The sequence below is a fragment of the Solea solea genome, chromosome 7 (assembly GCF_958295425.1).
Source record: "Solea solea chromosome 7, fSolSol10.1, whole genome shotgun sequence".
NCBI classification, from domain to species: domain Eukaryota; kingdom Metazoa; phylum Chordata; class Actinopteri; order Pleuronectiformes; family Soleidae; genus Solea; species Solea solea.
In genome coordinates, this window is record NC_081140.1 from 18,366,106 (window position 1) to 18,387,290 (window position 21,185).

At 40.6% G+C, this 21,185-nt stretch overlaps 2 protein-coding genes across 2 annotated transcripts in view; one reads left to right on the plus strand and one right to left on the minus strand.

Moving 5' to 3' along the window:
- The window catches only part of LOC131462130 (muscleblind-like protein 1), an 87,974-nt gene that overhangs the window by 1,664 nt on the left and 65,125 nt on the right, over window positions 1–21,185 (plus strand). The window contains exon 2 of the mRNA XM_058633098.1: window positions 17,996–18,579. The gene's annotated coding sequence lies outside the window, so the exon portion shown is untranslated. The remainder of the gene's footprint in view (window positions 1–17,995; window positions 18,580–21,185) is intronic.
- LOC131462146 (succinate receptor 1-like) lies at window positions 954–2,753 on the minus strand. The gene is made up of 2 exons (XM_058633130.1): window positions 2,694–2,753; window positions 954–2,559 (listed from the first exon to the last, which is right to left on the minus strand). Exons 1-2 carry the CDS (start codon window positions 2,694–2,696, stop codon window positions 1,624–1,626), a joined length of 939 nt encoding a protein of 312 aa, XP_058489113.1. The 5' UTR covers window positions 2,697–2,753; the 3' UTR covers window positions 954–1,623.

Genomic DNA, 21,185 nt, shown 5'->3' on the forward strand with positions numbered 1-21,185 from the left:
GTGTGCACTGATCATGCAGACATACTTTTGGTTAAAATTATTTGGTAAACGACAGTCACATGGAATGAAAATAAAAAACATTTTACACTGGTCAGATGAAATACCGCTCTTTATTAAATTAATAAATATTTCCGCTTTTTGTGGTCTCTTAAAACTGCTTTATTTTGTAAACCATATGTTTAGCATAAAGCAATCGAACAAAAATGACAGGGGAAAAAAAAGAAAGTTGACCATGTGCTGTTTCATGTGAGTCTTTACCTCAATGGCCTCAGTTGACTGAAATACACTACTGAATTGCATGAACACATTAGGGTATCATATTATATTTCTTATAGAGCTTTTGTATTTGTCCTCACATGCACTTTTCTGGGGCCTTTTTTCATTGGGTCTCTTAGTCACTCACCCTCCTCTGGCTTTCATTATGAAACCAGAAACGTGTGAACAGATCATAACCCTCAACCTCATATTTTATTTTTTTAGCCTTTGCTCGTCCTGGGAGAGATGCCAATGTAAATGAAATGACAGATCAGACATGATGTGATTAGGCTTAAAGAAAGCACCTGATTCCTGTCTGATGTTTTAAAGCCACATGAAGTCAAGAAGTGTTTTAATGAGGATTTGGGGCTTCAGTACCAGAGGTCACAGACAGACAGTCCACTATGAAGACAACTCTCATACCAGCGGTGATTCCAGTTTGAATAAATATATAATGTATGTAGCGTGTATGTTAGTGAACATTTTACACAGATTTAATAAACCAGTCAAAAGATAATATTCTTGTGTTGAAACATGGACACAGAAGAGGTGCATAATGTGTGTTGGTCACGTTTGCTGTCCTTTGTTGTAAAATGAATAGCAGTCAAATATCATAAGTTGAGTTATATTTTATTACATTAAAAAGTAGAATATGAGCAGTTACAATATCCAGTTACAAATGTAATTAATTATGGTTTTTAACACATACAGATACAAATTGATAGCCTGATAGCAATTAATAGCCTGTACAAATTAGAGCTGAAACAATTACTCGATTAATCGATTATTAATTGAATACTTAATGAATCGTCAACTATTTTGATAGTCAAATAATCGGTTTGAAGCTTTTTAAATCTGAATATTTTCTTCATTTCTTTGCTCCATATAAAGAATCATTAAAAGTGAATCATTATGGTTTGTGCACAAAATAAGACATTTGAGAACATCATCATTTCCAGGTTTGGCAAACACTGATTTTTTTTAACATCTTCTGACATTGTATGGATCAAACGATTAATTGATTATGAAAATGTGCAATATTAAAAAAAAAATAAAAAAAAAAATAAATAAAAAAATCTTAAAGGCACTACACTCTTATACTAGCACTTTAATTTGTCAGTGTGAAATATAACTAAGCATCAGTTCATCTTAACAGATAGCTTATGAGAACTAACAACGTGTGGTCAAAATGTTTAAATTAGCCCAAATAAACAAAAATAATCCACATTCATACACAAGAAAACCAAGGCAAACAAATTTTTTTTTACCAAAATACAAAATGTAAGACAGCTGTGTCACATGTGTGGACTTGCTATGATGAGCTGGGATCTGGTGTTCTGGTGTTCTTGGTCAGTCTGGTTGTCTTTGCTATTCTGTCTTTCTGAGCAGCATTCTGAGCTTTGTAAACAGGATATTTCTGAACTTGTCCCCCATGAGAAAATAGAAGATGGGGTTGATGACGCTGTGCAAAAAAGCCAGTGGTCGAGTCAAGATGTACAGACCCTCTATGTAGTACTTCCCTATACACAGGTCCAGTCCTGGCCAGTTGTCCCGAGAAGCTATCTTGATATTTCTCAGGATATGGTAAGGAGTGTAAAGACACAGAAACATGGCTGCTGCTGATGCAACTACCCTCAGAGGCCGTTTGTAGGGTTTTGCCTTGTTCTGTAGAGCCCTTTCCTGGACATGGAGCAGATTTGCAATTTGGTAGGTAAAACCACATAGTGCAAGCAGAGGAGCAATATAACCTGTGAAGGTCAGACCCAGGCTGTATCCTAATGCATTGACACTTCCTTTTAGACTGGCAAAATCTCTGCAGAAACTCCAATTTCCATGCTGTAGGTCCTGAAACATGAGCGATATCATTGGAGCCACTTCTACATTGACAGCCAGCCAGCTCAGTCCCGTCACAATCAGCGCTGTCTGTGGCTTCAGAAGGAAGTGGTCTCGCATGGGATGTTTAATGAGCAGGAAACGATCCATGCAAAGCCAAACCATGAAGAGGATGGATGAGTAAAGGTTCACGTGTAGAACATAGCGGTTTATAATGCAAGCATATGAATTAGTTTCTTTTTGGTCATTTGCATAAAGGTAGGAAAGGCGTGGCAGCGTGCACAGGAAAACAAGGTCAGACATTGCCAGGTTGAAGAGGTAAATATTGTAGCTCTGCCAGTGTGGCAAACAGAATATGTAGCCAAGTACAACCAAAAGGTTGCCGGGGAAACCAACGCAGAACTCAATGGCATACAATGGTGACAAATAGTACTTCTGCAGCACTTTGTGTATGACTGTACAGTTATGTGCCTAGAAACGGAGAGACATAAAAAAATCAAGTTATTAATGTAATTATGTCATATGCTATTTTCAATAACAGCTTTAATAGAAATGAATTTAGGTTTAGAGCTTATAACGTTCAGCACAGCCAGGATAGGACTTACCATAGTGTAGTTGTTAGTCGCGTGAATAGAGAGCAAGACCAGGTGTGGCCAGCCGGCCACTATCTGTTCACTGGAAACAGTAAACAATATGTGCTGAGGGTGCTGCTGCCTCGAACACGACGTGGCTGGAAAAAAAAAATCAGCCTCTATACAGGTTGGAGCGTACTGAACATGCATTGTGCTTGTCATTTGCAAATATACAACACGCAACTGCACCAGCCATTTAGCACCTCCTGAAGTATTGTTGCTTGAATGTTTCTAGATTGAAGGCAACAAATTTAAATTGCATCTTCATATCTATCTATCTATCTATCTATCTATCTATCTATACATACATCTATCTATCTATCTATCTAGCTATCTATACATACATCTATACATCTATCTATCTATACATCTATCCATCCCTCAGGTTGTACTTACATCTTCTCTGAGCTGTAGAATATGGTTAGTCCCAGGCAAAATGAAAAAAGAAAAGAATTGAGTTTGTTTGATTGTTCATATAAAATAGAAACCGAATTAATTGAGACAATAAATATAATTTTTGGTTATGCTATTTACTCTACCTTGAAACATCAGGAGAGAAATGCAACCTCCACTACGGTTTATACATGTTAGGGTTTATATACTATGCATTCTTCTCACTCTTTATCTAGACTCATGATCTAATCATTTCCTGTGAATGCATTTTGCAGTGTCATTAACTTCTGCTAAATGCATTGGTACTTCCCGTTCATTAATATTTCGGATTGCTTTGTATTTCAGGCGACTCAAGCGCATGAACAGTATGTGATGGTTTCTAAAATAAGCTCATTTACTTGCGTTACATGTTTGAAAGCATATCTTTGTCCAAGATGGTTACTGTCACTGCATGACATTTGTTAATGAAAATGTTAGACTTGATATAGTTCGTCATTGTGATTTCGGTCGCGACACAAAGAGATCATTGTGTCATCATTCAGTTATATACCAATATAGCTGCTTTACTTAAATCACCTCACCGAGCAGCACCCACTGTCATGCTTTAGTATCTGATGGTTCTCTGAAATTTACAAATACGTGAAATTCATTCAAATGGAGCCTGGCGCAGATCTCAGGTTTTAAAATGGACACAAAAAGAGCACATTTGCAATAAAAACCTTTAAACTCAGCATGTACAAGTATTTTGGCATCTAGGGTAGGATGGGACCTAAAATGATATAAACCATGTGTAACACATTACTTTCTCAGGGATACAAGTAGTGTTCCTTTCATTTGCAAACTAACAAATCTGGCAATGTCATCTAAAAGATGTGGTTGAATGGATAAGAGTTTAATTAAGTTAAGTTGATGACATTTTGTTTATATGTATGAGCATGTTTCAGTGAGGAAGTGTGTTGTGAATCTGACCTTGTATTTAGAGACGGGAGGAACAGAAACAGAAAGTAGCAGTTCGTTGCACACCACTATACGCTTCAAAGGTGTAGGGCTGATTTCTTTTTTAAAAACTGTAGCTCAGTCTCAAAATTCTAAATATAAACTGAGAAGAGTGAACAGCTTTGTCAATATCCTCTAGCAAAAATGCTTCCTTTCTTTCTTATGCCTTTTTCTTGCAAAGCATCAAGTAACCACGGATGTGATCAGTTCCAAACAGGATGTTTTGTATGTTATCTCTTCAAATGCATGTTAATGTGTGGAAATTAGTGTGGGGTGTTCTGAAATAGCATTTACACTGCTGCATGTATATACCTGTTATAGCATAAGGTAAAGCAGTAATTTCAGCTATATGTAAATACTATGAGAAACACCACAAAAATCAGTGCATATAATACAAATAGGTAATAAAATAATGAGTTAGTATGAGTCACTGGACGCCTCTTTTAGACACACTGAGTTTGCACAGGAGCACCATAAGTGACACTAATTAGTCGTCAGGGTGGCAGTGTTTTTAGGTGACCAAAGTTAACCTAATAGTGCAGGTTGTGTTCACAGATTTGCAAAACATTCATCTAGATAGAACGATAGTTGAGTAGTAAGATCATTAGAATTGTGCTTGGAGTGTAGCAGTTTGAAGTCCCGCTGTTCAAACATGAGCTTCAAGTATTCAGAATTGTGTGCAATGTTCCGTTTTTCGTGTGTAAACAAAAACTATATGTAATTTTACATTTTCCAGACCAACACTGGCTTATTACGTGCATGGGCAGCCCTATGGACAAGCGGAATGAGAACTTGGCTTGTGACCGAGGGGTTGCCGATTCGAGTTTCGCCAGTAAGGGCCTGTGTGCCCCTGAGCAAGGTACCCAATCCACATTGCTCTTTGTTAATTAGACATTCTAAATTTACCCCAGCCACACACATCTAGTGTACCCCTTGTGCCAAGTCTGGATAAATGGTAGGGTTCTGGTGTGAAAAGCTCTGCCAAATCATATACTGTATGCAGATCATCTGCTATAGCGAGCCCCAGAGAGGGAGAAGACACACACAAAAAAACCTGTTTATTTAAATTTTAATGGCTATTTTTTTTTTTTTTTTTAAAGTTCCACATTTTCCACTGTTGTCCCAGCCTGCCAGCGGGAGTCATCACTTCGCGGCTGCTTGAAACTGCGGTGACTTGGTTTACACGCGACACACAAACAAGTGGCTAGTGACTTGTAAAGCAGTTGTTTTCAGTGTAACTGAATCATTAGAATCAGTTAATTTAAACTATTAGTTCTATTAGTACTGTGTCAGACGGAGTTTGTGCTCCGGTCATGGAGGAAGTACTGTGGCAGGGTTTGTGATGCCGCTCGCCACTCGCGATCAGCAGTGCTTGTCGCTAAATGCACCAGACTCCTTCGTTAAATATTGAAATTTCAGACATTTCCCAGGTAATTGTTGGAGATTAACCCACGTTTTTAGGATTGTTAAGTCTTTTTAACCAACTACAGTTCGGCGCTGTTCGGCTTGATTCTTGTGTCAGACATCTCTTCCTGTAAAGGCACCCTGACCAATCAGTGGCCGGCCGTCTGACGACATCACGCATAGTATCGCCTCAGCTCGCTTGAATCTTGCCAGAGCAGGTACTAAATAAGTACCTGGTAGCAGGTGCTATGCTAGTGGAAATACGCCATTAGTAATCTGATAAGCTTTGCTTATATGAAATTAGTCTTGACTTTCAGTGTAATGGATTCATTTTGTTTTGGAACACATGGACAACAGAGCAAAACCCATGGTGTTGACTTTTAAATTATCAACTTATTGTGTCAAACAATGCTTTTTGCTTTTGGTTATACAATGCACTCTGATCCTGATACTGTTGACTCTGGGTCTACAGTATATTTTGGCAACAAAGCTTAGAAAGTTGGCCAGCCTTTAGAAGCACATGACCTGCTGCTGAGAGACATGTGAGTCAAAGTCAGCGTGGATTTACTGTCTCTCTCTTTTTTTTTACCCGTTCCCTGCTGAGAAAGTAGGCTACTTATAATAAACAGGGTATGTCCTTAAGAAACACAGCCTGGACTGATAGTGGTTTGTTTGGTTACATTACTGAGGGATCAGGACTGTAATCTCTCAGCATTCCTGTGTTTTAGTAGTGTGAGGCTTTGTTTCAGTGGGGGCCAAGAGTGGGGCCTTGACTTTGGTCTATTTAAATGCTGTCTTGGATTGGCTTATGTCGTATTATCCTTGTTTATATACATCATAAAAGATGTTTGATCATCTCTGAATTAAATTAAAATGGCCTTGCTCCAGATTGCAAAACAAGTGTCCGTCCATTATCAACAAAACATTCTCAGATCATGTAGGCTATGATCTCTTTTGTGTGTCGTTAAAAACAGGTGGGACAACCAGTGTCTTATCATGGGTAATTTAAGGACATGGATTTATGGCACATCACTTTTGTCTTAGAAATCAAATACTTGATAAACAGTTGTCTGGCTTTTAATTTCTGTATTTATATTTTCCTTCACAAATCTTACTTTTTCTTTTTCGATCTCAAAATGTTTTCATATTTTATGTGAGGAGAGTGCCCTCTGGTGGCAGACCACAGCACAGAGACAGTACCATGTGCTGCTACAGTGAACTATAGACCCTTTTTCGGGCAGTCATTTTGACAGGAGTATATAATCAAATTAATGACGACTGAGTTTCATTTGCCTTCCTCTTTTTCAGCCAGAATAAAGATAATAAGAGAAAATAGAAAGGAAAGTGAAATTCATTTATTTCATTTCCTCATTTACCCTATTTCTATGTCGTTCAAATCTGAATGGACTCCACTGTTGTTCCTACTGAACAGCTGAACCTCAAGCACACACCTCATGCCCACTTACTCATTAGAAGTTTTTGAAATGAGCCATTAAAAGTAATAGCTAGATGTGAAATGATTGAAAAGGACACTTGTGTTCAAGAGAACTGTATGTCTCTTAAGTTCTCACTTGATTTGTTCCAGACCTACAGATATCATGCTGTGGTACATACTCAATACAGCAGATGGCAGTATTGGCCCAAAGTTTCCACAAAAAGTGTGCGTGTGTGTATTTGTATATTGTGTGTGTGTGAGAGAGAGGAACAACTATGATGGCTACAAATCAAATGTTTATTAAATCTTTTAAAAAAGGAATACATTATTTTACCTGACAACAGTTTTTATGTTTTAGACTTCTTTATTGACACCAGTGAGATGTAAATGAGTGTATGTTTCTTGCAGGCCCATAGTGAGTGTGTTTCCATTAGCCCCTGTCGATTTGACACTGTCCCACTTCTGGAAGGTGACACACTTTATCAATTCTGCACTAATTATCAACATGGTTCACATGTGACAGTGAAGTTAATTGAATGTTAATTGATGTAGCACAAGGTCTTCTTAGTATGTTATACATAAGATAACGGCAGGGAAAGGCAGACATTTGACGGAAATGTAGCATATTTTGTCCAGCATGTGTCTGAATTTCCATCCAAATGTTGTGAGTGCACCGTGTCATCCGGCACGCTGCGTGATCTCTCTCGTCCCCGCAATGTGACATTGGCTGTGACTCTGCTGACATGCTACATGTGCATGATGACATCTTTACTGTACCTTTCGCTGACAGCAAGAGGTCAACTGTGATTTTTTTTTCCCCCTCCCCCTTTAGTGCACAGGCGTCCTCGGTGTCTACTCAGCACGAGTAGACACCAAGGTTACGTCACTGTGTCTACAGGACACTGTGGAAGTGACACTGTCCCTCTCTCTAATTTTAGCACCCACACCACAGCTCGATTACACAGATGACTTTTCAGATCACTTAGATGCGGGACAGAAAACAGGAAGCCACATGTGAATCGCTGTTCAATAAGCTAGCTTTTTATTTTATTATGTTATTATTTATCCAGTGTTTGTCAGAGCATGCTGCTCAGACGTGGGTGGGACTGAGGGCTCACATCTGCTTTCAATCACTTTCATAGGGTCATAGATGGGACTGGATATGCAAACTGCTTAAAATTGTCCTTAAGAGCTCCCAAACAGGCTGTATGCTTGTTAAGTGTGTCTTCATGCTGTTCCAGTGAAACATGATCATTAGCTGTGAAAATATGTAGCTTGCTACTGCTTTTTTTTTACAGTTTCACTTCAGTGAGAGAACCAGTTATGCTCATGCTGTTTTATCAGTGTCTGAGACCCTGTCAAATTACCTCTCCCTTCCCATTCCTCCTGACGGCTGAAGACAGAAAATAAAACTCAACTCTAACAAAGGTAGTCATGCTTTGGCCCAGGTGACATGTTGAGCTTATTTCTCAATTCCTGCGAGTCTGTGTAAAATCTAAAATAGTCATTCAGATCCAACCAGATCAGATAAATTATCTGGAGGTCTGGTGTCATAAATGACATGTATAACTGCATTAGTCTGTCCTTCCCTTGTTTTGTCAAAACTGCAGCACTTCATTTTGACATGTTGAGAACTAGACAAAAATCCATCTTGAAGCCCTAAATACAAATGACAAGGTGATGAAGTCATTTTGGGAGAAAATATCATATCACCACATCAGTTTGAGCTGTTTTGTTTTTTTATTTTTAGTCATAGCAGCATCAAAGGCTTGCTTTACACATTCTGGTGATGTTTGCTGGGTCAGGGGTTCTCAGTGCTACTGATATGATTGTGTCTGCTGCCTCCTGGGAAGTATACATTTAAAACTACTGTCAGGTCAGCTAACCAACAGCTAATCTCTACACTGGTCACTATGCGTGCTGCAGAGCTGGTCTGAGGTGGCCCTTATGTCTAATTTTTGCCATCTTTTCATTTCAGTCCCCGACTGCTGGCTCTTTCATTGTCAGTCAAGCATGGCTAATGTCATGATGAGGTGCAACATCTCTGCTTACCGCTGCTCTGTTTCTAAGATGCTGCAGGGTTATGGTGAACTGTAGTGAATTATCTTATACAGCAGTTCAGTGAGACGCCGTACATTTTTGTTTACAAGCTTATTTCCTGCATTACCCCGGCAGCTGCTGTGACACACAAAGGTGCACCCCGAACAGCAACATCTGTGTGTGCCTGTTGCATCCTCGTCAGACTGCATTCACGTGAATCACTATTCAGCAGGTGGAATTTGTTGAGTTTTTTGGGAGAGAAACTGTTTTCCCTAGTACACACACACACACACACACACACACACACACACACACACACCCTGGGGACTTATCAAAGACTTCTCTTGTTTCATTTTTGGCATCAGTAGTTTTTACAGATGTGAGCATTACGGCACCGCACAGAATATAATGACTCTCCTGTTCTCCGTCTTAACTCGATGACATCATGCTGCTGCTGTTGGGGAACCTGTGGGCTATGAAACAGGTTTTGTTGCGTAAAACGCGTTGTAATGCATCTTTAAAGACTTTTGTCACTCGTCTTCTGTGCGTCTGAGTTGGCAGCTTTGTCAGCTGACAGGTGAGAGTGGGCTGACAACAGAAAACCTTTGCAACACTGACATGGGCTTTTATTTACTCCTGGTCAGCCTCAACTCAATTACCTCTCTTTCTCTTTTTTCACCTCCTCCCCCATTCTGTTAGGGCTCTATCTCCCCCCGTCCTAATGGTCTCAGTTTGCTCTCTCACTTCTCATATTATCAAACTGAAAGGAATGCAGTTAGAGACTTCTCTGTCATTAACAATGTTCCGACCAATGGTTTGTCATATCTACAGCCTAATTGGTGCCACTGTGTTTGGGGGACTATGAAAATCTCAGAACCACAAGAGTGCTTGTTCTTAACAGTGACGTCATTTCTATATATTTGAGATCAAAAGTAGGATTATGAACTAATACTAACCTCTTGCTTCTGAGACTCTTAATACAGTAGCTCTCTATATGAGGTCTCAGTGGTGGCAGATGGTGTATTTTCTCTGTGGGGTCTCTGACTTCCTGGCTTGTACATGTTGGCACCAAGTGACGGGACTCACTCTGCCAGCCATTGTTGAAGTGGTGAACAGTTTTCCTAAATAACATACCCACAGGAATTTGTCTTAGTCTCACTTTAGTTTTAAGAAAATAAAGAGAGGAAATTTGGAGGTGTTCGCAGAAAAAAGTGCACCACTGAGATATTAAATGGTTGCACTTTGTCCCGTTTGTCTTATGTGAGACCTGTAACTTCAAGCTGCCGTGTGTAACCGTTGGGGATTTTTTGTTGTTGTTGTCGATGTTGTTATTCTGCCCCTGTTTGGGGAATGTGACTCACTGGTCGCTCAGCTTTTTACTCTCTTCACTTCTTCCCTCATGACAAATATGAGTGCTACAATATCTAATGTCTCAGCTGTGTGCTCTGCCGCTCACAGACAGAGAAAAAAGTCTGTGTTTAAGTGATTGAGGCAGTCTCTCCTATCTACCACTTCCACCCCTGCGCCCTCACTCATCTCCTCACAGCAGGTAGATGATAGTGAGGAGGTCTCGCCCCATGACATCACCGTTCTTTGCTCGTCTCATGGTGGCTCAGATTTCAACAAAACAGATTAGGTTTATACTGGCTGACTCACTGTCCTTTAGTTATGTTGAGCTGTGGAGAGGAGTCTGCATGGCTACATGGTCAAGATGAGGTGGATCTAAACTGGGTTTTTGTTCAGATTTGCTCAGTTTTTAACATTAGCTAATTTTTGTTCGATCAATACCTCTTGACGTTCCTTCTGTGACGTCTCCTCTATTCATGCCTGGGTTGGCAGAGGTCACATTTCCTACTAAACATCAACCAATTGAACATTAACTGAATTGCTACTTCTTATTGATTACTCTTTGCCAATAAAATAGCAAAGACCGTACAATGTATAAGCAATGGTAGAAATGTGCTGAGGAACCACATTGAAAAACAGCGATGTGTGAAACCACTGTAGGCACCATCACACAGATGATCAACACAGTGTGCAGTGGAGATGAGAATTGGTAGATATGGTGCAGTGAGCAGGAAGAGTAACTCATGAATTTAAAGCCTCATTCTGACCATAAATGTAAAAATCTCCTTGACGGACAGACTGGTTGAGAATTTCTCTTTTCTTCCATTTTCCTGTTTCCTCACCATATTCCTCCATTCCTCCAATGTTAACATTTCATTGGTCCGTTCAAATCTACAAACTGTGTTACGGCATTCCTGAGTAGGATTCGTGCCTCCCTCTCACCTTTGTTTAGACGCCACACCTTGGCCATCAGAATGTCTGACACCCCTCACTAAGACCTCCCTGGAACGTCCTTGCCTTTGTGCGGCTTGTTTCCTGCTCTGTATTTAACAACAAGCCCCACTGGCTGCAGCCTTTACCTCCCACTCTAGTTATAGTTCTTTATCTTTTCTGTGTAAACACTGCTCACACATACAAGTGTGCACATGGTCAGCCACATTCTGTTTATATGAGCAGGGACAGAGGCATTCCGAAGGTTTAAGCACTGTAAACACATCTTAAATGGATATGTGCTGCACAGAGCGGCTGATGTCATGCTGCGTGCCGCGTGAGCCAACTTCAACATTCTACACATGCATGCAGGAAGGAGACTCTACGCTCACAGGAAAACATATGACCACATAGAGGCAATCCAGCATTCTCCGTGGCATCAGTAGTCTGGAGCAAACACCATTACGCTGTTAAGAACTGTGACTAGCAGAGCAAAGAATTGAGTTAGCTCAGACAGTCAGCTTTCATCTACACTCATTATGTTACAGCTCATTCTTAGGCCTGACACACAACTGCCCCTGTATTTTTACACCTTCTTTTCCCTTTCTTTCCTTTGCAGCTTCCTCCCTCCCTCCATATGTCTACACGATTTCCGATGTCTCCCTTTCACGCGGAGGGAGAGGGAAAAAAAGGAAAGATGAAAAACAATATTGACTGTGCATAGCAGAATGATTACTTATAAGCTGATGCTGTGGCAGACCCCAGCCTTTTTTCGAGTCAGTGACTCACTGTGAGCAATGGGTAATGTCTGAAAAATGGAGCAGGAGTCAAGACAACGAGTGGTTGGCAGGCTGGCTAACAGCAGCTGGAAGGAAGAAGGACAAGTCCTTTTCTGGTTGGCTAGTGTTTCTCTGCCTAAGAAGGCTGTGTTTGTAATGTGCTGCTAATGGGCCCTTTAGAGGCAACCGTCTGTCTGTCAATCAGTCAACCAACCTATACCTCTCTACCTTCCTATCATCCATCCATCCATCCATCCGTCCTTCCAGCTTTGGCAGATATACAGCGTTTGCACACATACATTTGTATACAGGAAGATGCACAAGCACATGCATGCATGTATTGTTCTTGCATAAGCAAACAACAAATGACTCTATGCTCTGTGTGTGAATGAATAATTCAGGCACAATGCAGCAGAATCCAAACACACCACAATGCTGTAGTGAAATCCAAATTGAAATATTATTCCACAGTTTTTTTCTCAATGGCTCCAGCTAATATCGTAAAAAGTGGTGGTCTTAAAGCACTTAAACAGCTTACATGGTACAGCTAGGAGCTCACTGGAAGAGTCGGACGTCATGAGTGTGACGTCCGACACAAGAATCACTTTAAAATCCTGAATACACGTGATGATCTTCATCATTTAGCAAGGAAATGTCTAAAACATTTAACAGAGGAGCCTGGTGCATTTGACGACGGCACTGCTGAAAGCGGCGATCGAGAGCTGCGAGCTGCATCACAACCCTTTCCGCTGTGTTTCAGTTCAGCGACTGCGTCAGAAGGAAGTACTGAACGATTCTGTGAACAAATCTGTTTAATTAACCGAGTCTAATGATTCAGTTACACCAAAAACAACTGCTTTACAAGTCACTAGTTACTAGTCGTGTGTTAAACAGAGTTTCATGCAGTCGTGCTATGATGACGCTGCCCACGTTGAGGTGGTGCTATAGTAATGGAAAACCATACCAAACCATTTAGAGTCGAGCTGTGCCGTGCCGAAGTCAGGCGAGCCGTTGTGGAACTGTATAGTGAGTCCTCTCAACCAACCAGCCTCTCAGACATTAGTCTTATGTATCCTTGCCTCAGCATTTCTGTGACCATATCCATCATGCTGTTATGTCTTTACTTAATCTTTGTTTCAGTTTACTTTATTTAGTAATGAGCCAAGTAATGTGCATGGATTTCCTGAGGCAGCATGGGTAGCGTAGTCCCCCATGTGTCTGTCTCAGCGTAGGTCTCAGCTCTGTGCTCCCTGTTGGGGTACTAAAGGGATTGGATATGCTCTGCTAATGCTATTAGTGCTGCAGCCGGGGATTACTGTCTCAAAACGAATGGGGAAAAGGGCGTGAAAAGTGAAAAATCTTTTTTGTCAGGGAGTGTCTGTGTCAGGGACTTACATGGTGTAAATGTATTGGAGAGAAAGATATCAAAAAGAGGGATATTAAGAATAAGAATACATTTGTTTTTTTATATTTCCTTTGTCGGTTACAGTTCTCCTGGGATTTTAGTTAATTAGTGTATTAAGCTGGTCACTGCCACTTAGTATCAGACATATTTTTAGCTACAGGAAAAACAGATGTCATGCTTGTTGTTTTAAGAAGGTAAAAACGAAAGTGATAGAGATGCAAAGGGCTCGTCTTGTTGATAAAACCAAATGGAGGAAAAGGAAAATGACCAATCACGAGCAGTGCTGACAGCGCTGTATTTTGATTTGAGGATACCTTTGTATTGGGTAACAGGCAAAGTGTACAGACTGTACAACGCTTGAGATCAATACTGAAGAAAAACGAGAATCATTCTCACTTAAAATAGGGTGCACAGTCCATCGTCCACCATGTCCATCAGTGACAGCAATACTGTTTCAGAGGGTCAGCATCTTGTTTTCTTACAGGAACAATGTTGTAGTCTTTCTCAGAAGGCTGACCTAAAGGTAGTTTTATATATCACCTCAGTAAAAGAACACATGGAAGACAAGCAGAGGATTACAGTGTATGAGGCGCACAGAGTGATGATGATCTGCTCCCCAGCAATTCCCTATAGCTTGCCCTCTGGGTTGATCTGTTCAGTGAATTGCACATTTATGAAGGAAAGAAGAGTGTGTGCCTTTGAAAGTTCTAACTTTGAACTGTGAAATAATAAATGCAGATGTGCTTTACATCATTAAATACCATGCTCCTCATTTGGTGAATAACACACCCTGATGCCAGTGTGGTCATCCGGAGACATTTAAACTGTTGCTTTTTGCCGATGGTGAACCCAAAAAGCAGAAAACTACTATGCAAATTACTAACAACGGTTTAGTACAGAGGTGTGTCAAACTCAAATGACCTGGGGGCCAATGAACAGCTAGTCTTGTCAAGAGGGGGCTGGTCTAGAGAAGAAAAAAAAACAGCTGATTATAAAAAAATATCATTAAACAAGAAATTATAACACAATATTCCATCATTATGTCGTAATATACATATTCACGATGACATTTCACAGAATTTTGAAGTAAAAGTGCCTGTTTTCATATGGAATGGTGTATAATTCACCTGTAATTAGTAACATTTATGATGTAAAATAAACCAAAAACAGAGAAATTAATCTAAAATCAAGTAAATAATAACACGGACAACTGTAATTAAAACACCCGGCAAGCTTATGTATATGTTTGATGTAATACATTTAATAATGTGATAATGACAACCAAAAACATTGTATTATTACTATTTAAAAAATATTGCTAGCATACATATTTAATATTATATTCTGTCTATATTTCATCACCATGCTGGCAGCTGTGTTTAAAGGAGGGGGAGGTCATGGCCAATGTTTTTATCATTACATGTCATTTTAGCAGACGCTTTTATCATAACATAATAGTAATTGGTGGGCCGCCAGTTTGACACCTCTGGGGGGGAGGGGCTGAAGTTGGTCTGAACGCTGAGTCCAGAGGAGGGAGCTGAAGTGATGAAGATGGGACAGGTGGTAATTATGACTGGAACCAGGTTGAGAATGTGCAGACCAGTGTACGATGTGGTGGAGTGTTGAAGGAGGCACCAGGCATTTGTTGGCAGAGCTTGATGAGGATGCATGGCAGCTGGTGACCTGGCTCCCGCACACCTGACTCCACTGCTGCAATCACACACAGAAGGAGGGGAGAGGGGGGGGGGGGAGAGAGAGAGAGGAGCTGTGTCTCAATTCACAAGGTCACAGCTCCGTGACGTGTGGCCGATCATATCCCGACATGTGTTAGTGGCAGAGCAATAAGGATGGCGCTAATGCACCTTTCAGCTAACACCTAAAAAACCTAAAGAACTTAAAAAAAACTATCAAAAAACAAAGAAACTTTATTACACCTACACAACAACTGCTTTGGTGGAGCCTAAAATAAATCAAATGAACTGTAAAATAATAACAATAGAAAAACACATGATGTAATATGTGAGTCCGTCAGGACCTGGATGTGTAGCACACAACTTTCATTGGAAGAACAGACCTTGGATTGCAAGGCACTGTCAAACCAATACATTTTAAAATGACGTTTTTCAGGTTTCTAAATTTAAAAGCAATTATTGAAATTGTTTAATTCAGGTTCAAATTGAGTGATTCATATTCAGTCGTAACAGACTGCCACAGTCTCAGATGGAGTATAAAAGTAACTCGACAGGGACAAATGCTTTTCAAAACAGGACAGGCACACATATTCTTTTTATTTTTTTATTATAATGACTCTCAATCAAATGACCAGCTCCCAGCAAAACACACACTCCAACAGAAACCCCACAAAAGCAGAAAAGGGAAAAGAGAGTTTTATTAAACTCACTGATGCCAAGCACGACTAGAGTTTTGCCTTACTTGATATAACAGTGAGGGTGAAATCTGATACAGTGTTAGCCAGAGCAGCGGATGCTTGCTCGCTGCTGTTGTGAGCACCAATGACCGCAAGCAACTGTTTCTGGCTCCTTTAAATTCTCATGGTGGTTAGAGTTATCTTTTCGTAGGCCCCCAAATCCCTGCAGCACTCTTTTAGTTCAAGTTAATTTGGGAGGTGTTACTATGCAGCCGCTCATTAATTAGTACATTCTGACTCTTGATAAACTCTCAAGAGCTGCTGCCCTTTTGCTTTTCTACAACTTACAGAAGCTGCTTTTGACATTTCCTTGGTGCTAAAGGATGTTTTCTTTCTCAGCATCAAAACTTAATTCCAGTGTGAGACCCACATTTTGGCAGTCTCTCCTGTTTTACCGTCATTGGAACCAAAATGATTTGTTTTGTTCATGTTTTCATAAGAACAGAGGCTGTGTCGTTCTGCTCAAAAGTAGTCCGTGATTCTGCCTCCACTTTTACCTTGAATAACATGACTCTCAGTTGCCATAGCATTAGATGCAACATCTCTATATTTCCACAGAGTGAGGAGTCCGTGTTGATACTGAAGGGACTGTTATTTGAGTGCATGTTAAAGAATATTTAAAAGACATTCAACACTGTGAAGCCTGACCGTTCTATTTACTGAGCATCTGTCTGAAGGAATGGACTGAAACCCCCTCTCTGCAGATAGGGATAAGGAAACATGTGTTTAAAGACATAAATGTTTTTTTTGCTGTCAGATGAACCATTTAAAAAGAAAAAAAGAATAAAACCCTGCTCAATCTGCCACTACAACCTGCAACTTGAGCTTTAAATGTTTCCATTCTGATTAAACTCAATAAGCCTCTCTTTAAGTTGCAGTTAGATGCTCAGGGATGCTGTGCTGGCATCAACAAACCCAGCCTTATGAAATTCAGATTTTTTTTGCCTCGGTGGAAACGGTTAAACTGAACCTTTTCGAGCTTTTAGGATGACGATCTCCACATGTGAGGTCATGAACAGGAAACTGATGAAATCCACTGCACAGAACATTCCCTCTGTATTCATGTCTTGAGATCATAACTACTGTTGAGGCTTACTGTTTCTCTACCAAAGCAAGTATTAATATGTTGCAGTGTGCATTAAGCCTCTGATCTTACTCAGTTACTAATTATTTCTGATGCCGCAAGGCCCGGCACATTTTTCAATCAGATGAAAGCAAAAATGTTATTTAAAAATATTCTAAACCTCACAATCAGCCTCCCTCATACCGCAGTAACTGCAGGAACAGTATTTACTATTCTTCTACATTTACATGTATGTTCTTTTGTGAGTTATCCAGGAAAAAGGTATCCATTGAGTTCACTTATATGTTAAAATGACACGTTTACTTCAAATTTGGTGTCTGATTTGCTTTATAGGGTTTTATTTAATTTATAAGCTTGTTTTATTTAGAATTGTACATTATTTGACCATGTCTGGCCCTTGACTTGGTCACAGACACCCTCTGTAATTGAGTTTGACACCCCTGCAGTGTTGTTTTCATCAATGATGACGAAATGATTTTGTTGACGCCCCTTTTTTCCATGACAATAACGAGACAGTGACGAAACGAACATGGATCTTTGATGACGAAAACATGACGAGATGCGTGTGAGTTCTCGTTGACCAGACAAAAATTGAAATGTGAGTGGTTTGTCAGTGTTCAAAATGCGTGACATTTCTGACAACCGACAACCCCCGCCGGGGGGGGTCAGCCGGCGGGCGGGAGAAGCCGCAGAGAGTGCATGTGTCCGCGGCCCCGGGAAGCGGCGAGGTCCGGGCGGGGGTCGCTGTAAACCGTCCTTCGCCCCGAGCCTTTCCAAGCCAATCTAGAGTCGGTCAATACTCATTGACCTAAATTAATTTGTTAAAAGACTAAAACTGACTAAAACTGGATTAAAAACTATCACATATAGAAATGATGATTAAAACTAATAAGCATAAAACTAAGACTAAATCTAGAATGGCTGCCAAAAACAACACTGCACCCTTGGTAATGGTACTATGTCTGACAATGGTATTACACCATAAACTGTTGAACTAGCTAACAAATGTCCTGTCTCTATGAAATGTTTTCCAGAGAGGAGCGTGCATGATCCCAGAGTAGGCTGAGCCATTGGAGTTTGCAAGAAGATTGTTGGAGCGTTTTCTAAAGGCGTGAAAATGAAGACAGCTCTAAGAGACGCTCAAGCTCATCTGAACCTCCCGGAGCATAAACTCGTCACAGAATCGCCAACAAGATGGGCTTCGAGCCAGCGTATGATCAAGAGATTTGTTGAGCAAGAAAAGGTAATTCGTCATGTGCTGGGTGCAGACACACAGTGTCTCATATCAACATGGCAAGATGTTGAAGTGCTGGAAACAGTGAGGGAAATGCTTGGTCCTCTGTTCTAGTTGAGCAAAGTGTAACAGTCTCCTACCTAAAACCTGACTCGGAGGTCCTGAACACTGAGTACAAAGAAGGCAATGTGGATTTCCTCTTTGGTTTGACTTTCATACTTGACCTCCGCATTAAAGAAACACGCTACAGCCATGATGACCAGATTAAAGCCATTTCGTCAACAATCACCACTGAGCTCATGGCCATGGCAGCAGAGGACGGCTGCGCTCCTCCAGGCCCCTCAACGGCTACAGCTCAGGTTACCACTGCAGAAGATGGAGCAGGTGATGTTTTTGTCTTTGAGTATTTACTTGAATGCTTACGTTTGAAGACAATGTGTAAGAGTTCTTTCCTTAAATATTGTGTCTATTGATAAAATCTGTTAGTGAGTTCTAACTCGAATTTTTAAAGGATATCGGCTAATTATCGTGATCATCAAAATCCCCCCAAAATATCGAGATATTGTTGTTTATTTTTTTTACCAATATTGCCCACCCCTAGTGTGAACACACAGAGATGATAAGTTATTTCTCCATCGTGAACCAGCTGAGTCTGGCTGCCCACGCCGTGAAATGCATTTCTGCTCGCGTTTGTCCACTGACTTTATATTTCAACGCAAAAATTCACACCGCGTCTTAATAATATCAGAAAGGAGTTGTTCTTTAATTATCTATGTTAATAAAAATCATGCGGCCATTATAAGTATAGAGAACTGCTGTGTTGTCACGCATGTGTGTGTGTGTAAATATAATGTTTCTTTGAAAATAATACATCATGCTCACAAATGACTGCAATATTTATTACATTTCTATTCAATATTAAAAACCGGGGCTAATTACATAAATATTTAGCAATAACTGCAGCGCAAGAGGCTTGTTTTTATCCTTTAAACTGAATAAGATTCAAGTTCTAGTCCTGTAATGCAGTATTCACACAGTGGCACTGAACCAAAATCAATACACAGAATCAGATAAAGGAAAAAAATCAGTGCAGTTTACAGTTTAGATGTGCTGTAAAAAAAAATATTGAAGTCTTGGTGAACAAGAGTCTGAGGGTATAATAATTACACCAGCAGTACCACCACCATCATTATGCATCAGCATAATCAATGGCCAGTGTGCTTAAGGGGAGCTGCAGTGTTTTTAATGAATAGTTCCAAGCACTGGTGAACCCTCCTTTTGTGTGTGTGTGTGTGTGTGTGTGTACATACTTGTATTTGATACCTTTTTAGGACCTTTTCTGGCATAAAAACTGAACTAGAACCTCATTTCTGGGCCACTAATTAAGTTTAGGGCTCAGATTTGTTAGGCATTAACTGGTTATGTTTCATGTTCATGATAGGGCCTGTCCAAATGAATGCAAGTCACTATAATGTCTTAAGAAGAATAGCTGTGCAAACCTGTGTGTTTGTGTGTGTGTGGGTGGGGGGGGGGGGGGGTCACACGTGTATGTTAATGTCTCTACTGAATAGATTTGGCACATGCAGCCTGTGGACACCTGCCGTTGCCATTAGTCTCAAAGAGCAGTCTAATCAAATCTAAGTTATTCAGGTTATTCAGTGTCGCTCAATCTCAAGGACACTTCATTAGTCCGACCACACGAGTGTTTCTGTGATAATGCTAGCTTGTTCAGATATGTGCTTTCTTCAGGTATGGAAAAGCCACTCGTATTGATATAAAGCAGTTTTCTTTCTCACGCTCTCTCTCTCTCTCTCTCTGACCACCGAATGCCTGGAGGAGTAGCTTTAAATTAGTGACACATTCGCAGAGTTACAGAGCTAAAGGATCAAGTTAAGTGAGTATGAATTGGTTGCCTGCATCGACAAACCAGCATATGCATCCTGGCACGTTCACAATCAGTAACACCTGTTGCCTCCCACTTTGTCTATACCTTTTTTTATGCCAAGCTCACTGATTAAATCACCCTCCCGAGAATTTCAACAATCAATGCTCAGTGGATCATAGTTCCTACCTGTTCCCATGGCTACTGGGAGACAAGGAGCAGATGAATCGGCGGCACATGTAGGTTTTAACTGGCCTGACTACCGAGGTTAACTGTTGCTCCTGCGGCATGACCTGTCTCGATAATAACTCAATTTTATTTGTATTGCGGCAAATCACAACATACATTACCTCAAGGCACTGCACACTGTTGTGGACATAGTATGGCAGAGAACCTTTACAGTATTATAGAGAGAAATGAAACCCAACAGCTCACACTATGAGCAAACACTGGGCTTCTCGTTGGGTTAGATTTGGACCATGATGGTTCACTCACTGCGGGGCCTACGGAGAGTATAGGCAGGCGGACTCCAAGGAGGAGAGAAGTGTGGGAGGGAAAACTGAAAGCACACAAGGCTGGGCATTGAAACTCTGAATATGACGGGTTGCCAGTGCAATGGTTGTACTGCAGGACTCAGCTGTGAGCTGTTGATTTACAAGGCCTAAAGGATAGCCACAGCCCTCCACCCACTCTGTCACCATGGGAGACCGTTGAGACCGTTGTCTCCTTTGCCGCCTCACCCTCTCTTATCTCTCTGTTTCTCTCTCCTCTTTGCGCTTGTTTGTCATCCCTCCAAAATTTTTTTTTATTAGCTCCAGTTATCCCTCTGAATCAGCCCATAACCTGTAAGACGGTGAATCGTGGTAAAACATTCAATGAATCAGTTTTTCTTTTTGTTGGTACATCTGCCTGTTTGTGTCCATACACAACCTTTTAACCAGCTGTGCTTCCCTTTGTGACAGAAATGTGTGTTATCAAAGGGCTGCAGGCCTCAGTGCACCGGCGGTAGCATCTGAGGAAAAGGAAAGAGACCACAAACAGGAACTATAGCCTGTTTCCAGGAACGTCCAAATCACCCACTCTCTTACACACATACACACACACACAC